This window comes from Pseudopipra pipra, chromosome Z (assembly GCF_036250125.1).
Source record: "Pseudopipra pipra isolate bDixPip1 chromosome Z, bDixPip1.hap1, whole genome shotgun sequence".
Lineage (NCBI taxonomy): Eukaryota > Metazoa > Chordata > Aves > Passeriformes > Pipridae > Pseudopipra > Pseudopipra pipra.
This window is the reverse complement of record NC_087581.1, coordinates 33,976,251-33,995,355: the sequence shown is the minus strand read 5'-3', so window position 1 is coordinate 33,995,355 and position 19,105 is coordinate 33,976,251. Positions and strand designations below refer to the sequence as shown.

Sequence of the window (19,105 nt, the reverse complement as noted above, 5' to 3'; positions counted from 1 at the left end):
CCATGAGATTAAGGTACCATTTGCTTGCATGTTCTCACCTGTATCATGCCTCCTTCAGAGCCCACCAGTGCAACCAGCCCACTGACAGCAGCCAGACGCTCCATTGTTGGAGAACCCTGGAAGAATAATTCAGAACTAGTGAGTCATTGTTATCACACAACACTACTGTAGGACAAAATACTTGTTTCTTCCAACTTAAAAACCATAACTATTGTACACCTCTCATCCTAACAGCCTTTTCAGGTCAGACTCCAGCATGGTAGATAATATTTATCCCTCTCTTGATGAGTGAAGGCTTCATACGGAGCTTCTCTCTCACTCTCCCAAATCTGAAATCATCATGAATTGATAAATCACTTTTTTTCCTAGCACAGTCTGTATTCTCCAAAGTACACCAGTGCAATTCAACTCTAAAACACTGCTTCTTTACTGATACTTACCTTCAGCTGCAATCTTAATGTGTAAGTTTGGAGTTTGATTTCAAACACCTGACTTTTCTAACAAGATAAATTAAAATTATTGTAGCAACTAAGGCAATATAATCACTATTCTTTTAGTCTAATTTTGACAAGCACCACCTAATTTCACAAAACATTTTCATTTAATAATTTAGATCTTATCCTTGGACAACATTCCAAATTAGTAAAAATGTCCAAATTAAGATCTCATTGAGATAAGCATTTCTCATAAACCATCTGAGCAGAAGAGAAACAGGTTTTTTTCCTTTAGCAAACAGCCCAAAGATGTATTTTTGGTTCCAAATATCAACTAAACAGTATGTTTAGATAGCAGTAACTTTTCCTAGCACCACTCCCGCAGAAGAAAGGAAAATTATGTCCCTCCTGTTAATTTTAAATGACACACTGCCCCCCCCCAAACAAACAAACAAACAAGCAAACAAAACCCAACTCAAAGCAACAAGTACAAACCAGCATATTAATTCAAACTCCTTTACCTCAGCAAGCACAATTTTTATCCAGGCTGGTATTAGTCTGTTACTCAGGTCTTCAGCTTTCCCATGACCACAAGATGACAATCCATGTACTACTGCACCTAAAGCTAAAGCAAAACTGTAGGTCTGTAAGATGAAAAGGACACATTAAAAAACAGATCTTACAAAGGATTCTTTTTAACATTTATTATGGAAACCTTACCTAAATACTTATTATTTCCCAATAATTAGAAGCAATGTCATTGTCCAAAATACTGGATTGCTTGTGTTTTCACAAGTGTTTTCTCATGGCAAGCATCATGAGATTTTCTGAGATTAAATACTGATCTTTGGCATACAGAGTCTTTACTTTAGAGCAAACTTTCTGATATGGCGATAAAAAGCTGTAGCACAGGTAGGTTGTTCTGACTTCCTATTTTTCAGATGAACATTCTGAACAGCTGATTAGTGTAATACCAGGCTTTGATTCACAATGTTTGCCTCTTCCTGGCTCCTTTTTTTCCTGGCAACCATTTAACAGAAAAGAACCTGCACTAAGATATGGAGATTATTTTTTGCATTTTTTGGGGGTACCCTAGGACACTAGGAATGAAACATACATCTGGAGGAAGCTGTGGCTAAGGTTATGATGTATTGTCTGGAGGCTAAGGGAAAGCAAACATTCAGAAGAGCACAGTTGACGTATTTTTCTACCAAGAAAAAGATTTTTAAGAAACATGCTATAAAAGAGACAAAAATTGGCAGGATGTAGGGACTAAAGACATGAAGAACTCAAAAATACCAACTTCCCTTTTAAATGAAATCAAACACATAAAACCTGCCTTTATTTCACCATCTGGTAATTGCCATACACCTGTAGGCAACACATCAGTGAATCAAGTGATAACCTTGGTAATCGCATCGTATGCACAGCACACTCAACACTTGTTAAGGATGAAAGTAGATCAGTATAATTTTCTAGACTTACAGTCTAGGTAAAGCAGAATCCAATATTAAATAGATAGGAGAAAAACAGAACTGAAGCAAAACCCAAGCACCTGCTGGTTATTTTCTGCTAAGGTCCGTAGCTTGTTCATGGCCTCCTCAGCCTCAGCTGCTTCTATGATTCCAACACTGAAAGCAGAGACACAGGAACAGGCCACTGAATATGCAAGCACCTGAAAAAGATTTAATTCTAATAAAATTCACTGTAGCAACATTCACAATGAATAACCTGCCAGCATGATAAGAAGACATAACTTTGTCAATTTATACTTTCCAATGTTTATTCTCTCTGAAAGATTCTTCATTAATGTTAATGTTAAACATATACAACTAAAGCTTGGTAGTACTTCTGATTTTAAAGAGGTCAAACTTCTGACTTCCCACACAAATGTAGGTATTCTCCTTAACACAAGTCGCTGATCATTATTTATGTAAGCATACTCAGCATGCTGTGATCCCATAAGGGCTACAATTAGGTCCACCAGGCCAGAAAATGAGCCCATAGTAGAACTCTCTCTCACACATAGCCCACAACACTAGCCTCCTGTCCTTGCAGAAGGATGCACCAGCAACGCTGTTTTTCTTTTTTTCTGTCTTAGTTATGGAGAATAAGGAAACAAACACTGAACTCTCAACAAGGTAACAAGGCAAGTGTGCCAACTGCTTAACCTGCTCTGTACCAAAGTTAAGCAGCAGAAGAACACATGACTATAAGGAAAGTAGAGAGCACCTACCTACTGTGCAGGATGGACAACAATTTGGCTTGGAGCAGTAATGCTCAGATTGCACCTCTTGCTACAGCAGGCCAAAATTACCTCTCAAGTACAGGATTATATCCCAGCCATTTACAGCTCTGGAAGAGCCTCTTGTGCCTCTCATTCATCCTAGGATGCTGGCCAAACTTTATTCATGTAATTTTCTGTACAATTCCTTACAGAGATTTTAAGTGGAAAGGGTAGGTTTTGCTTCTCATCCCAAACTATCTCATGATGTTAAACAGCTGCTACCTTTAATCTCAGAAGTTGCTGTACTGAAATCAGTTTAAACTCAGTAATGCACTTGAAGATCTCTGGGGACAGATATATTATTTCATAGCTGTAAGCCATTTTAATGCATGAAACATAAACTGCAAATGGCTAATCTCCAACACAGACTTACTGCCACAAAAATTAAACTCCATCAAAGAAGACCTTTAATAAAGGGCTTTCAGAACAATACTAAGAGCAGGAAGAGAATAATACTATCAGTCTCTATTAACTCTCTTAGGAAAAACAGAGGATTATGCAACTCAACTGTTCAGCTGCTGAGGGCTTACATACATCATGTACAGAGAGGGTTGCTTTTTAGGTGCAAAACGCCTGCTTGTTCTGACTGTTTTCTGTTGCAAACTCTTCAATTTCACCAGCTTTCATTATCAAGTTTTACCTCAACAATGTTATAGGCTAAGCGCACAGGCTGTATCAAGACTTACAGGACATATCCTGGGGAAAAAAAACCCTGAAATGCATGCTCAAATTTAGCAGAACTCGGTTTAAGTCTTTAAAACACACTTACAAAGACAATAGCAAATAGGGCCATAGCAGCATGCACAGGTACAAGATTCACATTAGCTAGTGACAGCAGCTTTCAAAGGATACAGAGGGCATACTGAAGGAGGAAGTATTAGCATTAAGGTTCTCTCTCAGAGTAACATGCTGTCTGCTTTCTAGTAGATCAGATGAGCAGTAAACAATTGTACATATCCATATGTACAATGTGGACCCATATCCACAGTTATTCAGGACCCAACTTTCAACAATTTAATTTAGGGTTAAGGAATTAATGAAGCCCTTCAAAGGATTATGTCTGTTATCTTTTCAGGCAGATTCTTAATGTCTGTGTAGAATTACAGGTTATTTTATTATTACTATTATTGTTTTTTCAGCAGATATAAACCCACATATTGTGAAAGAAAAAACACAAATCAAGCATTTCAGTACTACAGACAGAAAAAGCTTCAGTAAAAAGACTATAGTTATTAAAGGGAGGCAACAAAGTAAAAGGAAGATTTAAAATTTGTGTTAAAAGAGTTCATACCTCCCGGACCCATCTGCTTTGGTCCTCACTGCTGTCCAGGTATTTGCAGAGTTTTCGCAATGAAGCGGAAACATGCACTCGCGATTCTGTTTGGCTACTGTGGCTCATGAACGAAAGAACAAGTCCTACTCCTAAAATACATCCAGTGCTTTAAGAGAAAACAAAAGAAAAACCAATTAAGTACATTTTGGCTGCTCTGAACTCTCTTTAAACCCCAACACAGGTTGCTAGGTAAGAAGACTTCTTGGCCTTGCTTGATAACTAGCCCTGTGTATAATTACTTACCATAGTCGATTTTACAAATGATTTTTATTTCACACATGCTTTTTGCGAGACACAGGATGAAAGAAGAACATAAGAAGAAAATGTATATTTAAATAACAAATCCTACACATACAGCCCCATTATTCCTTCTGCCTCTGAAGAACCAATAACTCCAACAACAACTACATCAGCTAGTATGAAGGAAGTACGGATCCAAACTTTTAAGCGTGATTTATCCTGATCATATAAAGTCTGAATATCCCCGTTAAACATACTAATTGCAGATTCACTGGCTATATTAGAATCTGGTGCTGTCAGACTCCTACAAGAGGTTGTTTCATATGCATATGCAACAGTGGATCAGCTTCATCAGGGCAGGCATAACTAGCACAACTAACTGATGCTGTGGATATTTAAAATTGCAACAAGAACACAGCTTCAAAGCATATAATTTAACAGGGCATCTGGCACAAACAGCTTCATAGTCTCTGCCTCTTTATCATATTTGACCAGAAATTCCATTCTGGAACAGAGAACTCTTATTAAATTCTGTACCTGTGCACCCATAGCAAGTTCCAAGTCATCAGTTTTGTCAGAACACTCTCAAACAGTTCTGGTTGCCATCACGAGATACTAAAGCATACCAGACTCCTCTGACAGTGATCTCTCACTGGCATGCATCCACAATAGCTCAAAGAAACAACTCTTATCTGAAGATAATTTTTTCCCCCTCACACATCTCCCTGACAATGCATGTAGTGGGCAGTGAGCAGTCAAATGAACGTGGCTAGGATCTTAGGCATTCTTCCAAGCTTCTCCTATCCAACTTAAAAATGGAAAGAGTTACTGCTTTTACTCAGCTAGGTGAAAAAGAAACTTCTGAGAATAACTTCAGTCATATTTATAAGCTAATGTTTTACAGTAACTGTGGATAAAGATGACTGACCATGGCTAGAAGACCTGGAGTGGTGTCTTGGCAGTGGTATCTTTTTCCAGCAAAGAAAATCAAATAAACCTTTTTAAGCAGCTTGTGTATCTGAATTCATGAACAGCCAACAAAAATAAGGATGTGGCTTATACACAAGAGTTCTATACCCAAGTTTACACTACTGCTTGTTGACAAAACTACACAGAAGATGGAATTTCTCATTAGAGCTACATAATTTTATATTACTGACTCTATTAATAGAGACTCAAAACATAAGTGGGGACTAAAGCAAGACTAAAATTTTGCTCCCCTTTTTAAAACTAACAATTTTTTTAAACTAACAATTACTTTCACTTGGCCACCTTGTTTGTGAACTACATAAAATGAGTATTTAAGTGCATTTTATTCACACGATACCTCAGATTTACCAGCACATTCTGAGTGTTATACTGCCAGAGCACCAGGGTGCTGGGAGCCCTGCCTCCCACTGGGGGCAATCTGAGTCTGGCCAGCACCGACTCCCACACCTGTGCTGCTTGACAAACCTAAGCTCAAAACAGACAGCCTGTTTTTAGGGAAAAAGAGAATCACCAGTTTAGAAGGGGTGAAACACTGATGAGAAGGTCAGTCTAATGCTCATGTCTCACAGCTGGCCATGCCCGTGTCACACTGGATGAAAAGGCTGGAAAGGACCTTCCTTTGGAATAGCAGTTTACAAGTGCGGAAATGCAAAATTTGGACAAGTCCACAATGTTTACAGCTTTACACTACTTGTTTGCTTACAGAGAATGCTCATACTAGACACCAACTTAACCTTTAAAAACCACAGGCATAAAAAACTACCCCACCCTTCAATCTTCCCTCTCTTGCTTGCCATTGTTTCATATTCTTCTGGCATCTCTCACCACCAGAGAAGTCCGGCTTGGCTTTTCCGTGAGGCCTTGATCTCCAGCTAACAGGCTGCACAAACTAGCAGCAATAGGTATAACGAAGGGGCATAGCTGGTACATCCCCTGTGCACTGTGTGTCTCACTCTGTGCCACTCAACAGACAACACAAATCCTCACTTAAGCTACATAGGTTCACAGCCCAATGGTGCACAGCTGTGACACCTCACAGCTTTTCAGAAAGTCCCCTGGAGAAGGGAGAGCAAAGGCAAAAGGGAATTACTGCTGTTTCCTGTGAATAAGGAAGTAATGCTCAAAATCAAAGAAAACCTTATGCACCCACACTGAGGCGCTCAAGATACTGCAGTTCTTCTCTGATTTGAAAGGGAAATGACTACTGTGGAAGAAACACACGACCATGTTATGTTAGCTGTCTAATGACAACTGACAGATGTGTTTTATTGTTCCATTATTCCAGGTTTGTCAATCCTAGTAATCGTGCAATGCCTTTCAATAATTTCTTGCCCTGTTGGTGGACCACTGCTCTCCTTGGGACATCTGAGGCATAGCTTCAGTTGGTTTAATCAAATATATTTGTTTTATTCAGTATTCAACATGCCATCCACAGCTGTTAAATTAATGGCATGGCTCTCCCAGATAAATTTGCTAAATGAGGCAGCTGCTCCTGGAGCTCACACTGTATTGTACACATATATGTGTGGCTTGAGGGGCACCTAGCAGTTATCTCAAGCAATGACAGAAAAGAATTGAGGATATGTATCTGGGCTCTTACATGGTGGGAGGCCAAAAGGCAGTGGGCACAAGCTGAAACATCAGATGTTCTCATGGAGATAAGGGCAGTCCAAAAGCAGAGCCAGGGTCCAGAGACATGTTCTCCAACCTTGGGGGTTTCACACTCTGACTGTAAAGCTTTGGGCAATGTAGCCCAAGTCCATGACTGAGTCAAGTGGACTTCCAAAGGTCCTTTCCAGACTGTATGAGTTGGTGATTCCGTAGAAGTATTGAAAACAGGCTGTCTCCTTATCCTATCTTTATACTCTTCTGTGTAGAATTAAGGAATAAAAGCATGAGTTAAAAAGGTGGAGCTCAAAATAAGGTTTCATAAATAATAAAGGAAACTCACGTGTACTCCAGATTGGTGTCAAAGCAGCAGTCCTCCAGCATATCCAGGGACTTCATCAGAACCAAGTTCATCTGTTGACCAGGTATATCACTACAAAACCAAACCAAAAGAGAAACAACAACAACAAAAAAAATCCAATGAGAGGAAGACTCTGATAAAACATGATCTCAGTTAGACCTGTAACTATTTATAAGCTGAAAATTCATGACATTTTAAACTATTAGTTCTGTAAATCTCCCTCCATCTCATTGCCTAACCTATTGATAAGAAAATGAAGCATTTACATCTCACTCCAAAGATGTCATAGGGACTCCTTTCTTCTAAAATATGTACACAGTTTTATTAATGAACAGACATTCTTAATGGAAACTATGACCTGATATTATCTATAGCGACATCCCTATGAGTTTTGCTGTTGTTGCAAGTCAATGCTTTGAAGAATGTTCAAGATTAAGCTTTCAAAATATACAGGACAGTGGAAGAGTAAAAACAGTCCATAAGAAATGGTTAGATAAATGTATTCACCTCAACATCCCTCGCCAAACAAACCCAACCCCTCAAAATAAAGATCCACATACTCCAAAATACCATGCTGATCTGCCTTTATTCTCTTTAAGAGCTTTTTAATGCTTGTGTGTAGCTCAGCTGTCACCACTGATTAATCATCCAGAGATAGTCCATTCCCAAACTATGTGGCCGAGTCAGTGGCAGCAAGGCATCCAGACACTAAAGCATGAAGGGTATAACTGAGCAATGCTGCACAGTATTTTAAAAGCAGATGCCTTGGAAACATGAGCTTCACCAAGTAAATTAACAACTACCAGTCAAATCCGTTCGATACCTGTGCTTGTGCACCAATTAAACATTTGTTATGGGTATATATGAAGACAGGATCCCCAGAAATCAAGAAACTGGAGGAGTATAAAGCTGAACTCACTTTCTTAATTTCTTTGGAATCATCAGAAATTTTCAACTGAGGCCAACTCTTCTGAAAACGAGGCATTTTCTACCAAGTGCAAAACATCTCTTTGCTGCCTACATAGCTGTAGCAGCACATTTTGAAGACAGTCCATTACGCTACTTCTGTTGTAGCTCCACCCTCATATGTGTAATTCACACAATGTAAATGGATACTATCCAGTGTCCAGAGCACTACTTAGAAAGAAACCAATGAGAACTATGAATTATTTTACAATTAAATCTTCTAGGGCAGCTAGTCCCATTTAAAAGCATATGTGTGGCTCTTCTAAGTGATTGTTTTGAACATTTATCTTAGGATATTATGAAAATCAATCATTCATCCTGAAAGAATGACAAAATACTCAGACAGCTCTGGCAAGGGGTGGGGCAAGGGGTGAGGACTGATAATAACAAGCATTTTTTAAGGAATATTGCAAAGCCCCTTAAGAATCATTTGCCTATGACTTATAAATACTTTAACTCCTCAGAACTTCAGGCCACATGCAGAAAAAAAGAAGTTATTTGCACAACTACATTACACACCGTAATCCTTACCTGACTTTTTCATCATACAAACATGAGATAAACAACCCCAAACCAAGACCCATGTGGATTTGAACAGCTTGAGACTCATCAGCATTTGGTTTCCCAGGTAACCTGTCAGTCAACATATTCAGGATCTCCTCAACCTTCTCCTTGCATGATATGATAAAAACTGGCACCAGGAGAGACAAAGCTGTGGCTGCACAGGAACGAGCTATAATACTAGCAGTATTTTCACCTGAATAGGATTTCTAGAAAAAAAACACAAAAAAGAATTTTCTTTCCCCTTCCCTCTTGAAGGAAGGAAATAAAATTCCTTTCCAGGTAGTAACACTCAGCACCTCAGGAATTTAAAATAAATACCTATAGAGCAAAAAAGCAGCACAAACGTATTCAATCTTGCAATAAATAGTATTTCATGGAACTGCCTATTGTAACTTTTCCATTTGGTTTACCTTCTAAGCAGCACAAAACTAGGGCAATTCAGAATATAATTTCAAAGTATAAATAAGATTGTTAAGTATGAAACAAATCAAATGATAAGACAGTATGCAACTAGAATTTAACAGCTAAATGCATTGGTCTACATTAGTTTTCATCCCCCTTGTAAAAATATCCAGCAAAATGACCAGAAGAGCAAACAAAAACCAGCCATTATGTGTTATTTAAATATAACACACATAGAATTTAGCTAGTTGGAAAAAGTATTACCTCAAATGCATCACACCTAGAATGACAAAATATCAGAAGACCTTGGAACTCCTCAAGAGTGATGCATCCTAATGCAAGAATTCACACAAAGGGGGCAAGAGACCTACATGCATGCAGGAAGCAGGGTCAAGCCACTTGGAATGAATATAGAGAGGTTGTCAGAATAACTAGAAATGAGAAAAGGAATGCCAAGGCCCATCTGGAAATAAATCTGGCTGAGGATGTCAAGGACAACAAGAAGACAACAAGAAGAGCTTCTCCAAATCCATCAATAATAAGAGGAAAACTAAGGGATTACCCTTAGTGGGCCTGTTGCTAAATGGAGCGGGGACCCTGGTAACACAGGATGCAGATACAGCATAATTACTGAATGCCTTCTTTGCATCAGTCTTCACTGACAAGACCAGTTCTCAGGAATCTCTGACCCAGGAGACCAGGGTAAAGGAATGTTGGAAGGAAGACCAATTTCCCTTGGTCAAGGAGGATTGGGTTAGAAAACACCTAGGCAATCATGACATCCACAAGTGCATGGGCCCTGATGGGATGCATCCATGAGTGCTGAGAGAGCTAATGGACACCAGAGTTGGGCTGCTCATGGTCTTCTTTGAAAGGTCATGATGATCAGGAGAGGTTCCTGAGGACTGGAAGAAAGCAAATGTTGCCCTGGTCTTCAAAAAAGGCAAGAAGAATGACCCAGGAAACTAACAGCCAGTCAGCCTCACCTCAATCCCTGGAATGGTGATGGAGAGCCTCATTCTGGAGGCCCTCCCTATTTACATGGATGACAAGGTGATCAGAAGCAGTCAGCATGGATTCACTAAACGGAAATCATGCTTGACCAATGTGGTTGCCTTCTATGATTGGACAATTACCTGGATACATGAGGAAGAGGAGTGGACATTGTCTACCTTGACTTTAGTAAGGCCTTCAACACTGTCTCTCACAACATCCTCATAGGCAAACTCAGGAAGTGTGGAATGGATGAGTGGACAGTGAGGTGGATTGGGAACTGGCTGAATGGCAGATCTCACAGGACTGTAATCAGTGGCAGAGGGTCTAGATGGAGGCCTATCACTAGTGGTGTCCCCCAACGGTCAATAATGGGCCCGGTATTGTTTAACTTCTCCATCAGTGACTTAGATGAAGGGGCAGATGCCTCCTCAGCAAGTTCACTGATGACACAAAGCTGGGGGGACTGGCCGATACCCCAGAGGGCTGTGCAGCCCTTCAGAAGGACCTCGACAAGTTGGAAGGATGGGCAGAGACTTGTTTGAAATTCAACAAAGGCAAATGCAGAGTCCTGAACAGAATAACCCAGGTACCAGTTCCAGGCTAGGGGTTGACCTGCTGGGGAGCAGCTCTGCGGAGAAGAACCTGAGGATCCTGGTGGACAACAAGCTGTTCATGAGCTAGCAGTGCTCTTGTGACCAAGAAGGCCAGTGCAATCCTGGGATGCATCAGGAAAAGCATTGCCAGCAGGTCAAAGGAGGTGATCCTGCCCCTCTACTCAGCCCTGAGTGAGGCCACATCTGGAGTGCTGTGTCCAGTTCTTGGCTCCTCAGAATAAGAGAGACATGGAGCTCCTGAAGTAGATCCAGCAAAGGGTGACAAAGATGATTAAAGGACTGTTATGAGGAAAGGCTGAGGGAGCTGGGCCTGTTCAGACTTGAGAAGAGCTGACTGAGAGGGGACCTCATCAGTGTCTATCAGTATCTGAAGGGAGCGTTTCAGGAGGGTGAATCCAGGATCTTCTCGGTGGTACCAAGCAACAGGACAAGAGGCAATGAGCAGAAGATGATGCACAGGAAGATCCACCTGAACATGACAAAGAACTTCTTTACTGTGTGAATGACTTTGCACTGGCAAAGAGACTGGCCACAGAGGTTGTGGAGTCTTCTCACTGGAGATATTCAAGAACCATCTGGATGTAACCCCATGCCACATGTTCTAGGGTAACCCTGCTTGAGCAGGGAGGTTGGACCAGATGACCCACTGTGGTCCTTTCCAACCTTATCCATTCTGTGGTTCTGTGATAACCAGTAGAGTTGCTTTCTAAAAGAAAGATCCCTTTTCTTTTCATTCTGAAAGGTAAAGTCCACACAACTACCTCTACTTATAAAGTAATGGACTGATTGTAAGTGATAGCCTAATGTATATTTATCATCTTCCACATGCAACTCTGAAAAGAAAAATATCCCATCAGGATGCAAGGCGGTCCACAAGACAGTGATTTCTATTGTGTGCCTTATGTTTGTAAAATTCTAAGATTTATTTTTTTTTAAAGGATGGATTTTAGAAATGAAACATAACATTTTTCCATCTCAAAATCCCATTTTAAACAGCATAATTTTCAAAGGCATGAATCATAAAACAATTTGTCAAGAATTGCTCATGCTAACCAAGTGCTGAATCTTCTTATGCCCAAACAAGCTAGCAGTCATTTATTTGGTGATCTCTACCCCCTTTCAGTGATGACAGAGGGTCACATGCCAGAGCTAACTCAGTTCCATCAGTAATTTTCACCTTTTGATAATAAAATCTCACTACCGGACTGAACGTAGTTCATGAATGCAATTACTGAAGTTCTGGTTAAAAATCATCATGATACACTAGCAGGCTGTTACTTGGCCATGAAGAACCCAAGTTCTCCTCTGCATCTATGACACAAAGAATTTCCAACTTGGTCATTTGACCACAGATAGTAAAGGGTTAGCAATACCTGTTCTTTAAGGTCTATACTGAGCTTTCAGTCCATCTCTAGGTCCTACTTGAGAACTGCCTAACACTTAAATGGCATGAGAATTTCAGGCTGGTTATTACACTGCAAGCACATATGATACAACTTCTACTGGCCCTAAGGGGTTCAAAAGAGATTGTAAAATAAGAATCACCTGCTCCATAACTATTAGATTTTCAGAAAGCATGCATTTCAGAGTCCTGAGAAATGGTGTGAGAATCCCTCAGGAGTTTGACAGCAGAGTCTAAGGAGAGACTGTTCATGTTTGATGGTTTTGCTTTGCATAAACAAGCCAAAAATTCTAGGTTATATATAAGGGTTTTTTTTGGTTTTTAAAATTTCCTTTATTCATTACATGTGTTTTTTACCATTTTGATAATAAAGACAAAAATTTAAGGCAACCACAAATAAAAGCATTGAAAGAAAAAGAACAAGAGCAAGAAAAATTTTGATTTTCCTGTATTATAACTACTACAGCTCAAAGAGAAGCAGGAAACTTCATGATAAGAACTCCAGGTATGAAATACAGATATACTGCCTTGTCTCTAATACCACAGCATGTACCTGGTAGAACCATGGGAAGACTTGACCTTTAGGCTGGTAGCGACTATTCACAATACTCAAGAGGGTCTCTGTGACCATAGAAATCCAGTGTTTCATGGGAATAAAATCCGGTTCAGTCTGCAAAAATCAAGCGCAAATATTCATCATTCTTCTTTTCTTAAATCAAGTTCTACATAAAAAGAAGCTCAGCTGCTGATGTTCCACTTGTACTTCTTTGTGAATGAGGCTATTTTGTCATTTCTATGTACTGTAAGTAGCATGATATATACTTATCAATGCTGACTCTCCAGACACTACTTTTGATTAAGTATCATTCAGTGAAACCAAAAATTATGAGAAAAGAGGTTGGTTCAGTTTTCAGTGTCCATAGAATGACCTCTATCTCATTTGTCAAAACCAACAAATAAATGAGTTAGTCATTATGCGTCTTGTGATAAGGCACATTCACACTCTGGTCTGCTTTTGTATAGATCACACAGCAGCTACCAGATGGCATTCACTGAGCAGGGTGAAATTTGAACTTGAAAAGGTGAAGTACTTCACACCCACTTTCCAGCCCCCCAAACACCTAGTCTTTTTACTTCATTATGTCCCACTAAGATAGGGACTCTCTCACAGATTGACTCACCTCAGGCACCCCTTCAGTGTCCGAGGAAAGGCTGCTTTCATATTTAGCTACAGCGACTGCAAGACTAGTTAAGGCAAAAATAGAGTTTCCTTTCACCACTGGGCTGTCTCTGGAGAGAAAGAGGCAAATAGTTAAGAAATATAATAGAGATGCTAGTAGAAACACACATCTCAGAGCAGAAAAGTTATGCTACAGGTGGTCCAGGAGGCAAGGCCTTTGAACCTAGAAACTTTATTGGGCTGTCTTCTAGGTCAGCAAAAATCTATTGCATTTAGTCTTCAGGAATTCAAGAAGAATGGGGGAGAGAAGTGTTTCAGTCTTTTTTTTTTCTTGTCTGTCTTTTATATAAAGCCAAGCACACACAAAGTTGTAAAAAACCAGAAGCTTCCTTCCACTATAATGAGGACTGCTATCCTGCAGAGCAAGTAGCACTCACAGAAATGCACCAGTTGTCTTAGCTAGTACCATCTCTACAGAGGGCACACCAAAAATCTTTTCTAATGGAGAATGCTAGAGAGGCAGGTGTCACTTCACTGCAACAGCATCAGGAGATTTAGCAGAGCAGTGATCCTTGAAATATCAGCTTTAAAGAAAAAAACGTTTTGATTTATCTCCCTATGCTACAAAAACATTAATATCATAGTAAATGATAGGTTTCAAAGAGTACTATCTTCTACAACAGTGCAAACTTTTAAGGAGCTCAAGAAAGAAAATCCGTCATCAACAAGAGAGAATATAACTGTGTTCAGTTTCATAAAAAGATATAGGTTGATATCCCAGTCATTCCAGCAAAACATACTGCAATATAATCCTGTCTTATTTGACAAAAGCAGCTGAACAATACAACTGTACTAGACCACTTACAGACCAGTACATCTTTTCATCAGTCTTCCGTTTCTAAAAATTTCAACTGCTGCTGTAAAAATACACCTATACTGCAATTTTGGGCTTGTGTTCCAGATTCAAAAATCTCATTATCACAAAAAAATATTTTCTGGATTTCTAATTTTTAAAATAAGACACATGAGTCTTGGTGGAATGTTGTTGTTTGGAACACTGAAACTATTTCCTTTCAGGTAAGAGATACCTACAGATAATTTCAGCTAGGTACTTTAGTATTTTCAAGTCTTTCAGGATCTCTCACCTTAAATAATCTCCTAATTTATGTATGGAACCTTTGTTCGTTTTTATCATCAGCTCCTAAAAGGCTACATTTCATGATGTACCTCAAACAGAGAGAAACTTCTAAATCTACAAACTCATGAAAACTGGATGCTTTAAATTTCATGAAGTTAAAAATCATCATCTTCACAAGATCTATGAGGAAAAAAGCAGTGTCTTACTCTTTATTGAAAATATGGGAAAAAAAATAATCCACGATAATTTAGCAGCTCTTACTTGGAAGCACCTTTGATGACATTGGTCAACATATCTCTGACCCTGCAACGGAACAGAAAGAATTTACACAACATTCACTATACTATAGTATGAACTTAGCTAACTTCCACTTATGCCTTACATGTATCCATTCTAGGTTAACAATTCAGGCTATCTATCAGAACACTTAGCGCAAAAAAAAAAAATTACAAGCATTTAATTTGTAAAAATACTTATGTACCACCCAACATTTCTTCATGCTCATGTGCACTCCCAGTGTTTGTAAAGGGCTCTTATTTGACTTAGGACCACTTTTTGTAAAATGCTGGTTCATGCAATAGCCATAAATCTGCTTTTGGAGCACATCAAACACATAAGTTTCCAGATCACTGTGCTATGTCTTAGCATAATAAAATCCGAATATTTTACAATGGTCAACCATTACAATTTATTCAACACTAACTATATTTTGGAAACCTCTATGGGCAGTTACGCTATTAGGTATACAGTAACCTGAACCTATTAAATGAAAGCCATAGGAGTAGTTACAATTTCTCACACCTTACTGTAGTTGATTTATAATAGGCTACTTGTTTGCAGCTGTGCACTCATATCTAGACAGAAGGAGAGATGCAATAAATCTCCTGTATTGGCAGATGTGGGTGAGGAGAGAGATCCTCTATACTACAACATTCAATACTATCATGGCCACAAATGTCATACAGAAAAAGACAACTCTTCAATCACAGTTTTCATAACATGTGATTAGAAGACTGAAGATGCATGTCTCTTAAAACAGGGCTGTACGTTATAAGACTGAGTTACATCAGGCTTTCAAAGAAACCTACCCAGGTTCTCCTTCCTAATCACACTGCTTTCGCACAGTGTCAAACCTACCCACACTAGAAGTATTTACAACTCGATAAATAGCAATGCAGAATTGCACAGTACTTACACAATAAAGCATTAACACTAAAGTTTATATCAAGTTGTCCACAACAAGGTTAAACCCAGTGGGCAACAGAACTGCTTAATGGCTACTGAAGTTAGAGCTCTGAAGCTCTCTCAAGTGGGAACTGGAAAAGAAACAAAATCTAATACTCAGCTCCCAGTTTACTTACTGCTTTGATTTCTTTCCTGTTAAAGGGAATTCTCTTAATTTTTTACATAGCTTACATTAATACTATTTAGGAAATACAGAGCTGAAATTATTTTAGGAGAACCTACAAAAGAGAACCTACAGGAGAATCTACAAAAGCAGCATTGTTACAGGCATTCTTATACCCTATCAAGAAAGGGATCAGGCCACTAATACATAAAGAATCTTTTCTACAATACCATATCATTCTGGATCTTATGATGAACGCCTCTAATCCAGAATTAGCTGCCATAAAATAGACACAAATTTTGTATTCCTGTTGAGAGGGACTTAGTAACACTTTTTTGACTGAAACAAAGAGCACTTTAGTTTTGTTTGTACATACTTTGTTCCCAATACACTGATGAACAAGCACAGAAACAGATACTTATACTGTCCATGGATATGTAGCTCTTTCTCTCTGTGAATCCTCCCACTTCCTACCTTCTCCAAGCCATGCACGTACACGGCTAAATCCTGACAAACTGAGACACTTTTGACCTGACTGAAACAGAAGTAGTCGAGGATACGGATCAGATGTGCATCATTGTGCTTCCTTCTAAATAACGTCCTCAAGTTCAATATGCCAATTTGCCACATGAACTGTGTGTCAGTCCACCACAACATATATCATACTATGGCTTACACTTCTTGTATCAAGGCATCTTCAGTGAGACAGCTCATTAAAGTCTCAACAAGGAAATTTTTATCATAATATGTGCATAATCCTGCTTTAACATGCTACAAAACAAACAATTTTTTCCATTCTTTCCAGTTGCTCACTGGAAATAAACTTATAAAGTTTTCAGGCTCTGTAGAGGGGAAGGTACCTGTGAATCTGTGCATATGAGAATACTTACAGTTACCCAGTAGTCTTTCTGCCCACTCCCCTCCCCCACTAGGGTCACCGTACCTGGTAGTTGCTTGTTGATTTTTATTAGTGCTCATACAGTCTTCAAAATGTGCAAAATTAAAGACTTTGAAATCCTGCCCTCCTCCATCCTCTCAATTGCCATTACAAGAGATCAGGACCAGACAGGCACTTCCTTACCACAGCCAGGCTGTAAATTGTTTGTACTGCACCTCTTCAGGATCCTCTTTTCCATGTTTTAACTGCATCTCCAGCTCTGCCTGCCTCCCCTGTAGAAATGCAGAATAAGTCAAAAGTGGATCTTACATGGCCAATTACCATAAGATTTCTTCAGAGAACACTCAGGTAACACATGTAGCTCTTAACCTGAGGGCTACTTCATAAGTGATCTCCATTTCTGGGTTCTCACTGTAATATACACTACATTAAGGAGAAAAATTCATCATTTTTTATTCTGAGTGATAAAAACAAGCTGCAGATGGCATAAACAGCCACAGATACTGAGGCATCTATCTAATATGTGCAGAGACAAGTTCCCTTGGGAAGGGGTACAACAAGCATGGAATAAGCTTTAGAAGCCTGCCAGCTAAAATGGATTCTAACAGTAAAACATCACTTTCTTGATGCACTCCTTAAAGCAGAATTACTTATCTCTTTCCTTTGTATGACTCCAACCTCCCTGTAACCTCCTACACCATTCTTTCTGTACATTTAAAGCGGTGATATGGATTCTGGTCTCTAACAATTGTTATCTAAACATATTAACCAACTTTGCTTTAACATTCCATCACCAATGTGGGACAACCACAACTCAACTTGTTTTGGTTGTCAGCTACTGCTCCTTAGTAGGTTATTAAGCCTTAAGTGAAAAATACAGGCAGATATGCTGTGTTTTATCAGCTATTGAACAGTTGTAGTTTGGGTGTACATAACAACTTGAGAATACAATACAGTGAATCTTGTAAATTCAGATAACACTAAATAAGTGACTCTCCACCGAGATTAAAGGAGCATATACAACACACTGACTAAAAAGAAGGCATTATAGCTGTTCAGAAATACTGAATTATGTACTATCCAGACTACTCATCTTATATTGTAGTCTCTATTGGCCACCTTGGATGAAATGTACTATATAAGCATAAAGAGTAAGTAGGAGGGAACAAAAATAGCCTCTGTTTGTCCTGTAAAATGGCAAATTCTACAGATTCTTCAGAAACAAGCCTGGTAAATGCCAAACTTCTTGTGAAATCTTGTCTTGGAAGGGAAGTGAAATAGGAAAGTAAATAAATGCAAGCAACAATGTCCCCCAAGACATAAAACTGCAATTTGAATAGCTGCTGCTTGCTTTGTAATGAGACTTGCTTAGTTTAGAATCTGGTATTTTGCTGATGGCCAAGACAAAATTTGTTTTGAAAATGTGACAGAAGCATACATTTTGCTGCACAGCAGTCAAAACTTCTAGAATTGGCTCAGCAACCTGAGCTGCTTGCACTGAAAGCAGCTGATGTGGCCTGGAAATACAAACAAATAAGCCCTTTTAGTACCACAAAGAAAGCCTTCTGGAAGGCAGCTATTTGCTAAAACTTTTTTAGATAATTTTCCTGTTGAAAAAACAAATGATACTACATTGATCTAGGTATCAGGTCAGTTAACCTAATAAAAGAGAGAATTTGAGATATTTCCTAATCATTAGCCAGGCTGACATAATTGGAAGACAAGCTATTACAGTGTGACAGCATTACCTGCTGATTAAGGGAAGTTCTTTTTAAGTTCTTTTTAATGAATCATCCCTCGATAGGGATAGCCTCTGCCCCCTATAGTAGCGGTACTACTATTACAAGCTTCCTACCCAAGCAGCAGATTAGAGCTCTAGCTAAAATTTCATCTTCTAAAAATTCTAAGAAATGACACATTCTGCAAGTTGACATAGGAACAAGCTGCATGAACCTGAATTGTAAACAGAAGTTATACTTCTACAAAGTATCCCAGATTGTACTGCCATTAACTGAACACTCATTTTTATTCTCTTTTCATAAATTTTATTATAAAACACCTCAAGGGTTTTTTTCCTCATATTTTTGTAACTTGTACGAGTGCTCTTCCTGGTAAAAATAATACTCATACCACTTGAATAAGCATTAATGTGCACAATATGATATACCTCAAAATTACCTGCAGGACTGCACTGTAGGTTCGACTCATAAATCCTAACCAGGCCTGTGGCAGCAGTATGGAGCAGTGCCATTCAGAAGGTTGAATGTTAACCTGTGCAACACACCAGAAAGGTCAGAAGTGGTTACATGAGGTCTAGCATATGCACATTCTACGTTCTCCAGTC

General features: G+C 39.0%; 1 protein-coding gene across 4 annotated transcripts in view; it reads right to left on the bottom strand.

Moving 5' to 3' along the window:
* FOCAD (focadhesin) overlaps nt 1-19,105 on the bottom strand; it is a 97,280-nt gene that overhangs the window by 15,309 nt on the left and 62,866 nt on the right. For all 4 annotated transcript variants that reach the window (XM_064641564.1, XM_064641563.1, XM_064641566.1 and 1 more), the window contains 11 exons: nt 18,940-19,032; nt 16,945-17,033; nt 14,777-14,818; nt 13,379-13,487; nt 12,751-12,867; nt 8,751-8,989; nt 7,236-7,325; nt 4,013-4,160; nt 1,990-2,109; nt 956-1,078; nt 39-116 (listed from right to left, as the gene is read on the bottom strand). In XM_064641564.1, the coding sequence (XP_064497634.1) occupies nt 39-116; nt 956-1,078; nt 1,990-2,109; nt 4,013-4,160; nt 7,236-7,325; nt 8,751-8,989; nt 12,751-12,867; nt 13,379-13,487; nt 14,777-14,818; nt 16,945-17,033; nt 18,940-19,032 (1,248 nt within the window). The remainder of the gene's footprint in view (nt 1-38; nt 117-955; nt 1,079-1,989; nt 2,110-4,012; nt 4,161-7,235; nt 7,326-8,750; nt 8,990-12,750; nt 12,868-13,378; nt 13,488-14,776; nt 14,819-16,944; nt 17,034-18,939; nt 19,033-19,105) is intronic.